At 52.7% G+C, this 15,387-nt stretch overlaps 6 protein-coding genes across 6 annotated transcripts; 3 read left to right on the forward strand and 3 right to left on the reverse strand.

Annotated features, from left to right (window-relative positions):
• Positions 1–22: 22 nt before the first annotated feature.
• Positions 23–1,643, forward strand: BO83DRAFT_415525 (mitochondrial distribution and morphology protein 10; the record flags this gene model as incomplete). The annotated part of the gene is made up of 2 exons (XM_025534638.1): positions 23–242; positions 307–1,643. Exons 1-2 carry the CDS (start codon positions 146–148, stop codon positions 1,641–1,643), a joined length of 1,434 nt encoding a protein of 477 aa, XP_025389955.1. The 5' UTR covers positions 23–145.
• Positions 1,644–1,795: 152 nt separating this feature from the next.
• On the reverse strand, positions 1,796–3,212 carry BO83DRAFT_376604 (triose-phosphate isomerase TPI1). The gene is made up of 6 exons (XM_025530765.1): positions 3,072–3,212; positions 2,685–2,964; positions 2,550–2,624; positions 2,324–2,436; positions 2,054–2,268; positions 1,796–2,000 (listed from the first exon to the last, which is right to left on the reverse strand). Exons 1-6 carry the CDS (start codon positions 3,107–3,109, stop codon positions 1,972–1,974), a joined length of 750 nt encoding a protein of 249 aa, XP_025389956.1. The 5' UTR covers positions 3,110–3,212; the 3' UTR covers positions 1,796–1,971.
• Positions 3,213–3,843: 631 nt separating this feature from the next.
• On the reverse strand, positions 3,844–5,772 carry BO83DRAFT_308997 (uncharacterized protein; the record flags this gene model as incomplete). The annotated part of the gene is made up of 1 exon (XM_025527384.1): positions 3,844–5,772. One exon carries the CDS (start codon positions 5,770–5,772, stop codon positions 3,844–3,846), a length of 1,929 nt encoding a protein of 642 aa, XP_025389957.1.
• Positions 5,773–8,051: 2,279 nt separating this feature from the next.
• Positions 8,052–9,805, forward strand: BO83DRAFT_386800 (Protein kinase domain-containing protein; the record flags this gene model as incomplete). The annotated part of the gene is made up of 4 exons (XM_025532685.1): positions 8,052–8,502; positions 8,559–8,588; positions 8,649–9,154; positions 9,242–9,805. The coding sequence occupies 4 exons, from the start codon at positions 8,052–8,054 to the stop codon at positions 9,803–9,805; spliced, it is 1,551 nt and encodes a 516-aa protein (XP_025389958.1).
• A 198-nt stretch (positions 9,806–10,003) lies between these two features.
• On the reverse strand, positions 10,004–11,368 carry BO83DRAFT_376608 (ESCRT-III subunit protein DID4). Its single transcript, XM_025530766.1, has 5 exons — positions 11,228–11,368; positions 10,907–11,121; positions 10,768–10,828; positions 10,443–10,703; positions 10,004–10,369 (listed from the first exon to the last, which is right to left on the reverse strand). The coding sequence occupies exons 1-5, from the start codon at positions 11,231–11,233 to the stop codon at positions 10,223–10,225; spliced, it is 690 nt and encodes a 229-aa protein (XP_025389959.1). The 5' UTR covers positions 11,234–11,368; the 3' UTR covers positions 10,004–10,222.
• A 199-nt stretch (positions 11,369–11,567) lies between these two features.
• On the forward strand, positions 11,568–15,096 carry BO83DRAFT_220450 (mitofusin). The gene is made up of 4 exons (XM_025526815.1): positions 11,568–11,986; positions 12,059–12,107; positions 12,184–14,240; positions 14,297–15,096. The coding sequence occupies exons 1-4, from the start codon at positions 11,617–11,619 to the stop codon at positions 14,653–14,655; spliced, it is 2,835 nt and encodes a 944-aa protein (XP_025389960.1). The 5' UTR covers positions 11,568–11,616; the 3' UTR covers positions 14,656–15,096.
• Positions 15,097–15,387: the final 291 nt, after the last annotated feature.

Raw genomic sequence — 15,387 nt, forward strand, 5'->3', positions numbered from 1 at the left:
CATCTTCAATCCGCTTCATCTACTCACTCCTATCGGGATACTCTACTGCATGCCCAGGCCTTCAATGGTGGGCTGTATCGTGCTGGATGGGTCTCACTACTGAGGCTGCTTGATATATCGCATTGCTCCCGCACCATCCCCGACCATGCTTGATTTCATGGATTACATCCAACTCGCCTTCGCCGAGGCGACGAATTGGAACCGCGACAACTCCTACTCGTCGCTGACGGCCACTGCGCAGTGTATGCATACCAGCCCTTTTCCCCTTCTCAACCTTCGTCCAAACACCACTAACAACAAGTCCAGCCCTCCTCGACTTCTCCACCCCCGAGCGCCTCCGCGTCCATCTCTCCTCCCTCTCCACTCCGCACTTTGCAACAAGTTACACCCTCGGCACCGTCGGCCTCATCGACGGCTCCGTCTCCTACCTCTTCAGCACCGTCCCTCTCGACAGCTTCCCCAGCCGAAGTGCCCTAATTCCCCTCCGTAAGCTCTCCCCAGGCTACCGCCAAGTACAAGCACCAATTGCCCCCATCGCCGAAACCATCCTCATCAACGACGACAACAACGACAACCTCAACGATGCCTCCCCCTCCGCATACAACTCCATCGGCAAAAAAGCCACCCTCTTCCACGCAACCCTCCACCTTCCACCCCCGACAACCCTCAATGCCCTCTTCCTGCGTCGTCTCTCCCCAACCATGCAGTTGTCCCTAGCAGTCTGCTCAACGCGAGGCCCGCCGCTCTCCAAATCCGCCCCGCAAGCCTCCCTCCTCGCGCAACTCTCCCATAACACGGGGAAATACAACAACGAGTACCTCTTCAGTACGGATAATGCCCTCTTCGGCTGGCGCGGACTATGGAACTTCGGGCCCGATCCTAGGGATCCTGTCCCTTCGGGGTCTTCGCCGCGGCTGTCGTTGCTGTCTGCGGGCGCGGAGGCTTACTATTCGCCTGTTTCGTCGCTGATTGGCATGTCCACCGGGCTGAGGTTTAGCACGTTGCCTGCTGCTACGGATGTTCCTTCTTCTTCTTCTTCTTCTTCGTCAGCCCCTTCAACTAGCACTAGTAGTGCTAATGCCAACACTCCGATCTCTACCTTTCCCTATACTCTTACACTCACACTGACCCCGTTAACGGGTTCACTATCAACGACTTACTCACTCCGCGCATCGCCGAATTTGGCATTTAGCTCCCGCTTCGGGTTCAATGTCTATAGCTGGGAAAGCGAGATGGTAGCCGGGTGTGAACTCTGGCGGAAGAGTAAACCCCGCTATCGTGATGATGGTGATGGGGTGGAGTGGGCAAGACGGAAGATTCGCGAGAGCTTGTTTCCTCATCCGCATCCGTCTACAGCTACACCTCCTGACGATCTCAAGGATCTAATAGGCCGTGGATTGGGAAAGGGGAAACAAGAGGAAGAGGAGAACGAATCCGTGTTGAAGATCCGGGTGGATCAGTCGTGGAATGTGCGGTTGTTATGGGAGGGACGGGTCAAGGAGTTGTTGGTTAGTGCTGGGGTGGGGTTGGGACCGAGTTCGTTTTCCTCGTCGTATGCTTCTGATGGGGGTGGTGGGGAGTCCGGGGGTTTGAGGAAGTCGTATTGGAGGGGGGTGGGGGTTTCGGTGTCGTATTCGTCGTGATCCTTGTGTATATTATTGATCTATATGACGGGTTATATTGGGCGTGGGGGGATGGTTGTAGATACTATGACATGTGCTATGATTATACTGCAACTTACTAGGTAATTGATAGAGTAGTCTAGTGTTATAATTACAGAGGATGCATGAGGAAGGTAAGGTTAATGGTGGTATTCAATTTGGATTTATTTGGTATAAATTCGATTTTTTATATTCTTTATAGATTTTCATGCTCTGCAATTGGTTATGGTGTCTGCAGAGTTTCCAGGCTGACTTCCCCGCCTATTGGGATTCGGATATCATATCACATGTCCATCAATCATTCAATTGTTTACAGACGAGCGTTGATGATGTCGACGACTACAACAAATTGGTCAGTAAGCTGCTTCAACCAAATGGAAGGTTATACATACAGGCAGGCTTCAAGCTGGCACCGCCAACCAGGAAACCGTCGACATCGGCCTCCTTGGCCAGGTCACGGCAGTTCTTCTCGCTGACGGAACCACCGTAGATGATGCGGGTGTTGTCGGCAGCCTCGGGGGAGATGGCATCAACGAGCCACTTGCGGATAGCGGCGTGGACCTCCTGGGCCTGGGCGGTCGTGGCGACCTTGCCGGTACCGATAGCCCTGAATCGGGGTTAGCGTGCGACCAGCAGGCCAGACGAATTGATAGAGAACTTACCAGACGGGCTCGTAGGCGACAACAACCTTAGCCCACTGCTCCTTGGTGAGCTCCTTGGCAACAGCGTTGAGCTGCTTGGTGACAACGTCGATGGTCTTGTTGGCCTCACGCTCCTGGGGGGTTGCATTAGTCTCGGTTCATCTCACCGGGTCACCGCGAGCTCGAAGAGGGGTAGTCGCGAGGTTTAAAAAAAAGCAAAATCAGAGAAAGTTACAGGCCCACATACCTCAAGAGTCTCGCCAATGCAGAAGATAACGCTGAGGCCACCGTCAATGGCGGCCTTGACCTTGCGGGCAATGAACTAGATGGGGGTAAATATTAGCCCAACCCAACTAAATAATATTTCGCGGGGTAGACCTACCTCGTCGCTCTCCTTCAGAATAACACGACGCTCGCTGTGACCAATGATGGTCCAGTCGATCTTGACATCACGGAGCTGCTCGACACTGATCTCACCGGTGAAAGCACCGTTGGGCTTGTCGAAGACGTTCTGAGCAGCGACGCCGATCTTCTCGCCGGCGGCCTGGCGGGCGGGGAGCAGGTAGAGGGTGGGGGGAGAGACAACCACCTCGGCGGACTCGTCCAGCTTGGCGGCATTGAGGTTCTTGATGATGGAGGTAATGCTGTCCGCAGTACCGTTCCTGTGTGAGAGTAACGCAGAAGTCATTGATTAGCCAGCGGGCTCGTTGAGGGTGAAGCGATATTTGTTGAAGAGCTGGCGGGGCAGCGGATGGAGGGGTTTCCATACATCTTGAAGTTACCACCCACGAAAAATTGACGAGGCATTTTGAAGATGTGTTGGTGTGATTGAAAAAGACGGGGAGAGTGTCTGAAGAGCGAAATTGTGGAAGAAAGTGAGTAAACGAGTAAAGTACAGAGAAAGAAGAAGAAAAGAAAGGGAAGAGAGAAAGAAGAAGAGGAAAGAGGGAAGAAGAAGAACCGGAAGGATGAATGACGATGGGGGGGAACCGAGAGAGGGGCAGAGCAGCTGCCAGCACTGCTAGTTACTACTACCTACTACTACTACTACTACTAGTTAAACTGCTACACGGGCGGGGCTTATCGATAAGTCACTCGCTGAGCTGGCAACTCCTTCTCTTCTCTCTTTCTTTCCTCTGTCTCATCTCTTTACTACTAAGCTCTACAAACAACTACTCGGTGTCTGCTTCGGGAATGGGTAACTCGGCGCGTGATAATCCACCTATAATATAACATTGCTATTGCACAAGGATGAGAAATGATAATCTTCAGGGTGCGTCTGTGTGTGTGCGCGGTTGAACTGCAGCTTCCGATGGAACTTTTGTCTTCTCCCCCCCATGACGTTATGAGATACCCACTTGGATCCCTCCTTCACCCGATCCCAAAATGCAAATACCCGAAAATCCACTGGTAAACTGACTTTCCCAGGGAAAAACAATGAAGCGATTTCCCCCTACCATTGCTCCCCCCCCCCCCCCCCCCCCTTTCCTCCCCAATTCGACTAGTCCTATGTAACTAATACCTTCAAGGACCCTGCACCATCATTGAAGCCCCTCCGGGAGGTAATATCGTCGAGGGCCATAGAAGGTGCCCGGTTCGCGCAGGGACATGCGTCGTCCGAGGTAACATGCATCATCCAAGCGTTCCCGTTCCTCCAGCACGCGGGCCCGATATTCCACCATCCGCTCGCGATGCTCCAATCGGGCCTCGCGGTCATCTAGTATTCGCGCCCGAATATCGTTCCGGGCCCGCCCCCCTCGGAACCGCTCTGCCCTCTCGGCCAAAAGTTGCTCCAAATCTAACTCGTCTGCACTCACTGGCGCATGGATGATCTTGGGCCGGTCCCGCGCTGGCCGGCTCACTTCTTGACTGGGACCACTGCCACTACCACCACCACCACCCCCACTAACGGCACCCTCGCTGCGTGGGTCGACATGTTTACTGTCTGCAGGCACCACGTCAATGCAGCCATTGGGATACCCTGACCGGTTCGTCTTGCTGTCCGACCCGTTTTTCTGGGGCTGCTTCCGATAATGGGTGCGGTATGCATGCTTCGCCCGGGGGGCGGAGTGTCGACGATAGAGACTACCGCGCCACGGCTGGGGTTTATCCTCCAGTTCGGGCTCTTCATCAGAGCTATCGGTGATGGAGCTGTCGTCGTCAAAGTCGAACACGGATTCATCATCCCCCACACTACTCGACTCTAGTCCCAGTTCTAGCTCGGGATCTGCCGCCGGCGTGGAGGGCCTGACGTTCTCGGGCTTAGTCTCTGGGGGAGCCGGGGTAGTGGTTGGAGCAGGGGCATGGGCAGGGGCGGGTCCTTTGTCAGAAGGATGGGTCTCTTGCTGGCCGGAGAACTGGGCGCGGGGGTCGAATCCCTGCCTTTGGTGGAACATTCCGGCTGCCATGTGGACGCCTCGCAGGCCATTCGGCTGAGCCATCATGTGCGGAACGTTGGCTTGGCCAGACATGGCAGCACTAGGCATGACAGGAGCAGGCACTGCAGAACTGGGCATAGCAGACGCAGGCATCGTAGAGACAGGCATGCCTGGCTGAGCGCGGTGTGGGTGCATACCAGCTGGCATCCCGTGCACCCACGGCCAGGGGCCCTGGGACATATGTGGTCGTGGCCCCGCATATCCCTGAGGAATTTGAGGAGGCGGCTGATGGGGAGGTGGCTGATGGGGTGGAGATTGATGAGTAGGAGGCTGATGGAACCTTGTAGGCAGAGGCTGCTGGTTATGATTCATGGCCGGTGGCATTGTCCCCTGATGGATAGTAGGCCCAACCAGTGGCTCACTAGGCTGCATGCTCCTAGACATCCCCTTTGGTCCCGATTCGGATGGATTATTGTGCACGTGAGTTGGCACACGGTCCTGTGGTTTAGGAAGGGCCTCCACATCTACATGGTCGTCGACGGGTATCTTGGGAAACACCAGATCTGTAGCCTTTCTCATGATGACAACGTTCACGGAAAGCGTCTCATAGTCACCCCGCCGGGAGTTCTTACCCTTGAATGGCTTCTCGTCCTCCTTGACATAGACGCAGGTCCATTCAAAATGGGGGTCACTCTTCCTAAGTTCGCTGATCAGCTGGTCCAAATGCGCACGTTTGACCTTGGACAGGGACTGATATTGCTCCGCGATGGGGATCTTCTTGGTTCGCTTGTGCACCAGCTTCATCAAATCAGACTGGCTGAGGTTCATCTTGGTCCGTTCCACATGGTTCCAGGTGGACTTGTGCCCGGGTACGGCATCGGCCTTGAAGAAGGTGTACCCCAGGTAGTAGAAGGGTGCACGAGCATCAATCTCCTCAACGACCGTGGTGGTCTCCTTGGGCTTTGGATTGTTGACAGCCGGGGGTTTCTCCGGTTGAACATTGAGCCGATTCATCTGATGAACCAAGTACTCCGGGTTCATGGGACGTGGTGAGCCTGCTTGCGCCACACGGACACCCTCATTCGGGCGCATAGGTGGATGATGAGTCGGAGGCGCAGGAGGCACCTGTTTGTTGTTGTTCTGGTTGATGACCGCCATACTGTAAGACTCCGCTCCTGTTGGGGACCGAGAGGATGCGGCCACGGGGGACCCGTAAGTATGTCAATCCTCAGGCGGAAAGGAGGGAGCTGTCAAGGTGAGCAAGAAGGAAGAAGAAAAGGAGCCGAGCAGACGCAGCAAACCCTAGGGAATGGGATGGGATTCGGGAAAAACGGAAATGGGAGAAGCGGGGTCAAGAGCAAAGAGCGAGCAAGTATAACCTCCTTATATCCCCGAACGCGCCAGGGAGGTCATGGAGGGGTCAACTGGTCTCTTTTAATGACGACGGACTACTGGCAATAATCATGGTGTAAGATTGTTTCAGGAGATGAAGATCCCTGGTGCTTTCTGCCTTGCCATTAGGTTTGGAAAGCTGCATGCCCAGCAGAAGCAACCATCCAACCCCAAAAGATTCGGGATATCATGGTCGCGGAGCTACTGGAGTCTTTGCTTGTGACCATGGCAATCGTTCAATCACGATGCGCCGTCCAAATGAAAGGACCAGGGGAAAAGCGCGCAGGTCCCTCCGTCGCTGCGCAAGACGGAATTAGCAGGGCGCGACATCGCCCGGGCATGGGCAAGGAGAACTGCCCTGGCCATTTTGGCGCAATGTCATTCGCCCCTTTGACCTGCGTCTTTTTATATCCACCCCCCTCTTCTGGATGAATGATAGTCGTTACTGAGTCGCGGGCTCGCGACTGCTTCTCTGGCCGCGTGTTTGCCCGGGCTTCGTATCGCAGGCAGCCTTCCTCAGCCGCAATGGAATGGGGCGATGCAGCAGCAAGTAAGAAAACCCAACATCTTCCCAGAGCGACGAGCAACTACAGCCCGGAGTAAGAAGGCGGCAGTAAAAAGTCTGATCTGATGTTGGATGGGCGATGACGGGTGAGCAAGACAATCAGATGGAAGATGAAGAAAAACGAACAAGCAAGGCCGCCGTCATGGTGCACTCTACCTGCATGTGGCCGACTGGCTAGCGGGTTTGCTGCTGTGTTCAGGCCCAGGCTTTCACAGTCCAGGACGAACATCGCTGCAGCCTAACCGCCATTCAGCGCTGTTGCCCAACAATGAACTTCTAGTTCCCACAAGCCTGATTGGCCGCAGGGATGCGCCGGTTCTGCAGCCAAACCCCCCTTTGCCGCCGTATGTCCGTCTGGTTCAAAGAGACATGTTCTGCTTGCCCGTCACTGTCATTGAAGTAGAGTGGATCAATCCACTTCCCTACATACAGAAACGTATAGAAGTATCCAGCAAATGCTGCACGTCATGGGTTCTTTTCTTGTTACGCTGATCGTGCTGTATGCGATGGTGGAAATGATCAATTCCGCTCTGTCGTCTTCGATGGCCGCCACCACCAGCAGCAGGATCACCACCACCACAACCTCCACCACCATGAAACGGTACTTTTCTCCCCCTCCTTTAAGAGTCCAGGCGAAAGATATCGTCATCTTCCTTGCTAGTCGTATTGAGAACGGCCGCCCGCTTTGATGATAGGCCAGATCAGCCGTGACTCATGGCATATGCCTGCAGGTGCTCCAGGCCTCAGCTGGGCCCATCCTGCAGGTTGGGAGTCCCTTATTGGATGCTCAGTCTTAGTACACCCTCCTTCCATGACTTATAGAATCTATATCGGAACATGACATTGCCAGTCTGGAAAACATCGGTATCTCATTTTACTAACAGCCCCTCCACGAGCACAAAAGCTAACGCTAAAAGAAACCCTAGGTGAATGAAAGTTAAACTCTAAGCAGCACATACATTCTCAAGATGTTGCCCTCATGTGATCTATCAAATTGACCGTTGGGCTGTTGCGCGAGTCATGGTCCAGTTAGGGTCTCTCAAGACTATACTGGAAAAATCGCCTCATGTACCGTTTGATCTCGTAGTAGGGTTTTTGCTGAATGTCCACAACCTTGTGTTCTTTGTATACATGTTTGGACTAATAGAACAATCCGAACAATCACTCGCATACCGGGCTCTTTCTTTTCAATGTTCCAACCACTAACAACGGCGCAGTAAAAACAAAGGCTCTTTATGTGAAAGTAAGGAAATCACGATCCGCGATGCATCCCTTTGTCGGTAGTATTCATGGCGCTCTTGGAGCCCTCCAGTTTACCTCCACTACTATAAAAGCCTGCCCTCTACTCAAACTACCGGGAGGAGGCTATAGCTGACCCTAAAACCCTATTTCGACATCTTTTGACATTCTCGCAATGGCGGACGACAACAGAAATCAGATGTTCTGGAGCCGCGAATTCGCCCGCCTCGTCGGGGTCCTAACTAATGCCCATCTCTTGAGTGCTGCAGAGCATCGGCAACTATGGGCCCACGTCTACACATGGGAGTCGAGTCTGGCAGCATTGATCCACGATCTTTTACAACCAGAGAGCCTGCTAGCAGCCGAACATCCCCAACTCCATGAGGTACTCTCAAGGCGCTACTACGCCAGCATGCAAGCCAGAGCAGAGACAGAGATATCCAAATGCACGCACGAGGTGGACGGGGAACCTCGAACAGACAGTTATAGATACCAGCAAAGCATACACGATAAAGAATCTACTATCCATCGTCAAGGCGATGAGAACGTGTATGATACGTACCGCGCTAGTATCTGTCCCAACCTGGATGACGATTTTGTTCTCCGGGGCATTCTGGGGAGAGGAAGTATGGGGTTCTGACCCTCTTGTGCTTTTGGATAGTTCGCTAATGCAGATTCACAGCCTTTGGCGTCGTCTTCCTGGCACATAAGCGTAAGCCCCCTGACCTCAATATGACTAGTGCTGGCTTCCTTTGCTGACCAACGTCTCTAGGAAGTGATACCAGACCTCCGGAAAAACAAAAGCTATACGCAATCAAGGTCGAGACTTCATCGACCATCAATACAGATATAAGAAAAAGGAAAAGTGATCCGAGTGTGGCGCCTCTATACTATCAACAGCCGCATCAGTTCCGCTATATTCCAATGGAGGCATACCTTCTGCTGCTCACGGCTGGCTGTAGGCGGTTCCCGATGCTGGACTCCGTCTACTCCCACGGCAAGTACAAGGCAACGGTGATGGAAGCTACAGTTCCCGATGAAGTCCGTGAAAAGAAGTACGACCCATATTCCGAAACGAAGGATTGGCTTAAGAATGGGTTGCTGCCACTCAGCGGAGACAGCTACCTTTTATTTAAAGGAAAGCAGACCGGACTAGACGAGGTGGCCGTCTGCCAGATAGCGACCCAACTGCTTGAAGCAACATCATACCTACATGATATGCGACTCTGCCACACGGACATCTCACACTTGAACTACCTACTAGACGATGCTTTAAATGTAAGCCCCTCTCTACAGACAGAACCCTACAACCAACCATCCTGCACCCTAAAAGAACCCACCTACTAACCCCTCCAACCAAAACAGACAACCCTAATTGACCTCGGCCTCATTCACTTCGGCCTGCGCGACGCAGACTTCCAAAAACGCCACACGCCCTACATCCCCAACTACGAGAAATTCATGACACCCGAACTCGCCACCGAACTCCTAAAGCCGAATTATGACAACACCGACTTCAGCGACGGTACCGTCCAAATCCCCCTTCGCCATGACGTCCGCGGCCTCACGCTCTGGCAACTCGGCTGCATCATCTACGAGCTCCTACACGGCTTCGCGCCTTGGGAAGAGCCAAACCCGGATCCGGATATCGGGCGTCTTTCCGAGTGGCATATGGGTAGGAGTGCTGCACAGCAGGCCCGGAGAATGAGGAAGATAAGGGAGCGAAGGCAGCGCGTTATTAGAGAGGAGTTGCCTGTTAGTGAAGACCTCTCGCAGGATTGTGTGGATATGCTGAGGGCTATGTTTACGAAGGACCCGGAGGAGAGACCGAAGTTGCAGGAGTTGTTGTCGATGCCCTGGTTTGGGCAGTCCAGTTATTGGGTAGAGATGGACACGCTGGAGATTAGGAGGCAGGCTGCTACTAGGTGATTTGGTTTAACGCAGAAAGAGATAGATGGGTAGGTTGATGTGGGCGGCTGTTGGGGGATTGAGGGGGGATTAAGGATGGGGAGGTCCATTACTACTAATATAAGTACTCACTGGATGTTGGATTAAGCTTGAGTTCGATTTGAGTAGATTGTCAGTCTCGCGGGCGAGATGGCTTATATATATATTTCACTATGCGCTTTCTCTTTCACTTCTTCAGCATACGTACAACAGGCAATAATAATATCTGTATCATTGGACTCAAGTCAAATTGCTCATGGATGGATGGAATAAATGCAAACCCAGTTACCCTAACGCCGTTCGAAACACGAAAACCGCATAACAAACTGCAAAGAGTGCTTATAGCTATAACAAATAAATGTAACTCATACTATCATATCACAACTAGTATGAATCACATCACCTCCGCAGACTATCCAATCTCGCCTGCAAGTCATCGTCACTGGTATTCACACCACCGCCACCTCCACCCCCAGCACCCACCGCTTGCGCAACTCTCGTCTCGCCCACGGCCGTCTTTTGTATATCGGTGGGTGTTTCTCCCAGCTAAATAGTATGTTAGCATCATATATCTCATCGAATCTCCCTGCGAAGGGAGGGAGGGCGAAGGGGCACGAACCGCCTGGCTAAGATCCACACCAATCTCATCAAGAACTTCCTTGACAATATCCTCGCCTTCTTCCTCCTCGCCTTCCAATCCCGTTGCTTCGTCAATCGCCTCATCCATCATTTCCTGTCGTTGATCCATGATATCGTTCTCTCGCTCGAATTCCATTGCGATTCGTTGCAACGCGGGGAGATTCATCTGTCGGTTCATGCTGCCTAGTAACATCGTTGCGCCTTTCATGGATTGCATCATTTGTTCGTTGCTTCGTACCGTCTATTCATCCATCGATCTTGTGAGCTATGGTTGCTCTGTGTAAATTGGAAAAGGGATATCGTACCTGAATCCGCAGCGAAATGGCCTGTAACTGTGTCCGCATCTGGTAGAATTTCTGGACATACCTGTTTCCCGCGTTACTCATTAGCATACTGCCCACCACGGCCTTCGGAATAAGAGACAAGGGATTGGGGAGCACCCACCTCCTCGTCCTCACCAGATCCTTCGCCTGGATCTTACAAGCACCAATCTGTCCATTCTTCGCGCTCTTCTTAATATCCTGGACTAGCTTCTTCTCCTGGTTCTCAAGCTTGACTCGTTCGCGATCCAGTTCGCGCTGGGTCCGGTCGAGCGCTCGTTGATGTTTGCGCAGACGCTCGGCGGGCGTCATGCGCTTGCCGAAGGCCCATTCGACGATCTGGTGGGGGGTGGTTGTTAGTTTATTTTGTTTGGGTTGAGTTTGGGGCGATGCGGGGAAGGGGAAAGGTTAGGTGGATAGATCAGATAGATAGGGACGGACGTACGTTCATGGTGGGGGTATTTGAGAGTCGGGAGAGAGTTCAATGGTGATTGCTGTTTCGGCAGGATGGGAATAACATGCAGCTTGTGGGCGAAGGAGGAAGCGAAGGAGGGCTAGATATCATGAAATGATAACAAAGTAGCGATGGGGAATGAAGATAGGATGTCAGGCTACTTCTCTAGTTGAAGTGACATCAAGGTCACCGTACCATACCATACCAGTTAATTACATACTCTAATTTACTCCGGTAATAAAACAGTGTCACATGCAGAAAACCAGACCAAACCCCTTTGGGCTTTTCCAGGGAATCTTTCGTTTCTTTCCATCTTCGCGTCACCGATTGATGGCTTTCCATCCCTATTAACTCCCCTCATTCTTTCCCTGTCGGTCGCCATGAGTCAGGAGTATTTCCCCGGCCAGGGCGCCTCCTCTGCCGGCGAGGGTTCATCCTCACCTTCGTCCTCCTCGCCCACTCACGCCCGTCCTCCGCCGCCGACGGAGGAGGAACGCCTTCCCAGCACTAGTACTTCTACTATGTTTCCGAGACCCCCGCCTGCATACATGACCGTCGGCAATGGCTCAACCTCCGAGAGCGCGACCGCCTTGATGGCATCCCTGCATGAGGATTCCGGCTACGGAGGCAGTATTCCCAGTGGAAGTGTGATGGAAGGTGATGCTGGTGGCGACTGGAGGGCCGATTTGATGGTCGATCGCCCGACCCCCATGCATACCCCTACGCATCTGGGAGAGTGGAATCCTGCCGGTTCGTTTTTGTCCCCGGACTGATACCGGATATAGTTTATGTGGAAAGGTGACTGACGTGCGGGTTATACAGTGGAGCATGAGAGACATGTCGTTGCGAGCCATGTTCATCAATTATTATAGTATGTGGTCATCACTTTTTTATTTCCCTTCTATCAGATATGCAGACACTGACCAGTCTGCTCTTCGAATCTATAGCAACTCGAACCGCACTAAGCTCGCGCGTGCTATCTCGCGCACTATCGAAACCCTCAAAGAACTCCAGAACATGAACCGCCAATGGCCTGCGCATTATCCCTCCTCCCAGAGCGCTCCTGGTTCCCCTGCGCCAAAGCCCGCCTTGCAGAAGAGACAGTCGTTTTTCGGAGATGCAAGCACCGAATCGGAAGATTTCCCCCGTCCCGGAATGGTCAGACGCGCTGCCACGATGACCGGTGGCGAGGATTTGGCTGAATCCAGCGCTGCGGCGGAACGTCGTGTCCCGTCGGAACCGAGGCTGATGAGCCCCCAGATCGCGCAGGAGTTTTCAATTCTCAAGCTGGATTTGAAGCTGGGTGCACTGTCCCAGGCGGAGCTGGTGCACTCGCTGGAGAAAGCGTCGATTGCGTCGCTGTTGGATGGCAAGATCAGCCAGAGTATCAAGCATCTGTTGTCGCTGCGTGATCGGATCGAGGATACGTCGAGTAAGGTTCTGATTACGGGTGATTTGAACGCTGGAAAGTCGACGTTCTGTAATGCGCTGTTGCGGCGCAAGGTTCTCCCCGAGGATCAGCAGCCATGCACGAGCATCTTCTGTGAGGTTCTGGATGCGCGCGAGAACAGCGGTGTTGAGGAGGTTCATGCTGTGCACAAAGATGTGCTTTACAACCGTAACGATGAGAGTACCTACGATGTGTATGCGCTTCAGGAGCTGGAGAACATTGTTATCGACAACTCCAAGTACATGCAGTGCAAGGTCTACGTGAAGGATGTGCGAACCATTGACGAATCTCTTCTCAACAACGGAGTGGTGGATATCGCTCTGATTGATGCGCCTGGTCTGAACTCGGACTCGCTTAAGACGACGGCGGTCTTCGCTCGGCAGGAGGAGATCGATGTGGTCGTTTTTGTGGTTTCCGCTGCAAACCATTTCACTCTCTCTGCAAAGGAATTCATTCTTAATGCTGCCCATGAGAAAGCTTACATGTTCATTGTTGTCAACGGCTTCGACCAGATTCGCGACAAGCAGCGCTGTGAGCGGATGATCTTGGACCAGATTGGCAAGCTCAGTCCCCGCACGTACAAGGAAGCGGCTGAGCTGGTGCACTTCGTCTCGAGTAACGCTATCCCGGTAGCGCCTCCGGTTTCGGTGGAGAGCTCTGGTTCTGGTGGTGGTGATGGCGATGACTCTGATGATGATGACGATAAGCCTTCCGGCAAGAAGGATAAAGGAAAGGGCAAGGAGAGGGAGAAGATTCAAGACTTTGAGAACCTGGAGGGCTCCTTGCGCCGCTTCGTTCTCGAAAAGCGCTCTCGCTCGAAGCTTGCTCCTGCCAGGACCTACCTCCTGAACCTGCTTGCTGATCTCAACTCGTTGGCCTCGGTGAACCGCGACGTTGCTGAGACTGAGCTTAAGCGCGTCACGGACGAGCTGGCGGAGCTTGAACCGGCGTACGAGGATGGTAAGAAGAAGAAGGTTGAGATTGGTGACCAGATCGAGAAGCTTGTCGACGAGTCTTGCGACGATGTCTACAACCACACCCGGTCTACTCTGGGTGAAACCATCGCCCGTGTTTCGGAGGCTGATCTGGGCGTCGAATACCCGGGTTTCCTCTCCGCATTCCAATATGCTGAAGACCTGAAGGTGGCCATGTTGGATCAGATCGCTTCGGCTGTAACTGGCTGCGAGGACTACGCTCGTGAAAAGACGGTAAAGGGCGTCGGGTTCATCCAGAACATCGGTCTCCTCCATGTTGGTGAGGACAAGTTTGCGCCCTTGAACTTCCGTGCAGACATGATGTTCCGTCGCGGTCGTCGTCACACTCTCGCTAGACAAGTGCACACGGAAGTGGAACTTTGGGACTTCTTCGACGTCTCGGGCATTTGGGAGCGTCAAGAGAAGGTGGCCGGCACAGGAATGGCCATGACCGCCTTGACGGTTCTTACAGGCCGTGCCTTTGGCGGAATCAGCTGGATCGACAGCGTGTTTAGCGCAGTCAAGTTCCTCGGACCGAACAATATGCGCCGCCTGTTCATTCCTGGTGTCATGGCAATCGGTGAGTCCTACCCTATAAGCCGTTCTATTGAACTTTTCACTAACCGAATAAACCAGCCGCCTTGACAGCCGCCTACATGGTCTCCTCCATCCCAACGACCCTCCCCCCTCGTCTCTCACGCAAGCTCGCCGCCACCCTCTCGGAGATGGACTACGTCCACTCCAACGCGACGCGCATCTCGTCCGAAGTCCGCCGCATTCTGCGCCTCCCCGCCGGCAACCTGCAAACAAGCCTGGCGCAAGACATCGAGGATCTCGGCCGCCGCAAGCACGAAGTCAGCAAGACCAAGCAGGAAAGCGACGCCGCCTGCAAGTACTTTACGAACTTGTTCCGCGAGAGCGGCGAGAACCGCACCTCAGTCGAAAACATCGATCTCGATGCTCCATTACCTGGTGGCCTGGCAGCCCATGCTTAGATACCAACTCTTGACTTTTACTCTTATTTTCTTTTTCTCATCCCCCATCATCTTTGACAACTGTACAAAACATAACATAATGATGCTGTACGAACTTGCTACTGCTATTCCCTCTCTGTTCAAGAGAAGTGTTAGCCGTGGCTGGCACTTTTCCTTACCTCCCTCTTCCTCGTCTCCTTTACCACTCAAAATATCCCCCTCGTGTATGTACATTCACCTCCCCTTCACCCCTTTTCCTTATTTTTATGTGCATCATTACCCCATCCCTTGCAGGATAGGGCTGGTTGATGATTGTTATCATCAGCTTATGGATGATGATGGTTACTTAAGTATTTTCAGTTTCTGGCGTATCACCACCGTTGATTGGCGTCTTAGAGCTTAATTGCATACCTACCTAGTACTACCTACCATAGTTTTTGCTTATGGTTTTTAGTGTTCGTGGTTTTATTTCTTAGCAAAGGCATTAACTAGATTGAGGCTGTGCCTTTATTATTATGCTTAGTTTCTTTCTATTCATTTTTTAAGTAGTGTCATAGCGCGATTGTCACATCTGGTAGGATTGTTTTCAAATTGCAAGTACAGGGAATTAACAACTAGGCTTGAAAACAAGGTGTAAACCCCAAACCCAAGGATCCATATTGAACTAATCAAGACTTGCCCTAGTAGCTAGTACTAGTAGATATTCATTTATGACAGAGACGCCATGTTATGCTATGCATGCAATTAACAGCA

The sequence above is a fragment of the Aspergillus eucalypticola genome (assembly GCF_003184535.1).
Source record: "Aspergillus eucalypticola CBS 122712 chromosome Unknown BO83scaffold_7, whole genome shotgun sequence".
In the NCBI taxonomy this organism is placed as follows: Eukaryota; Fungi; Ascomycota; class Eurotiomycetes; order Eurotiales; family Aspergillaceae; genus Aspergillus; species Aspergillus eucalypticola.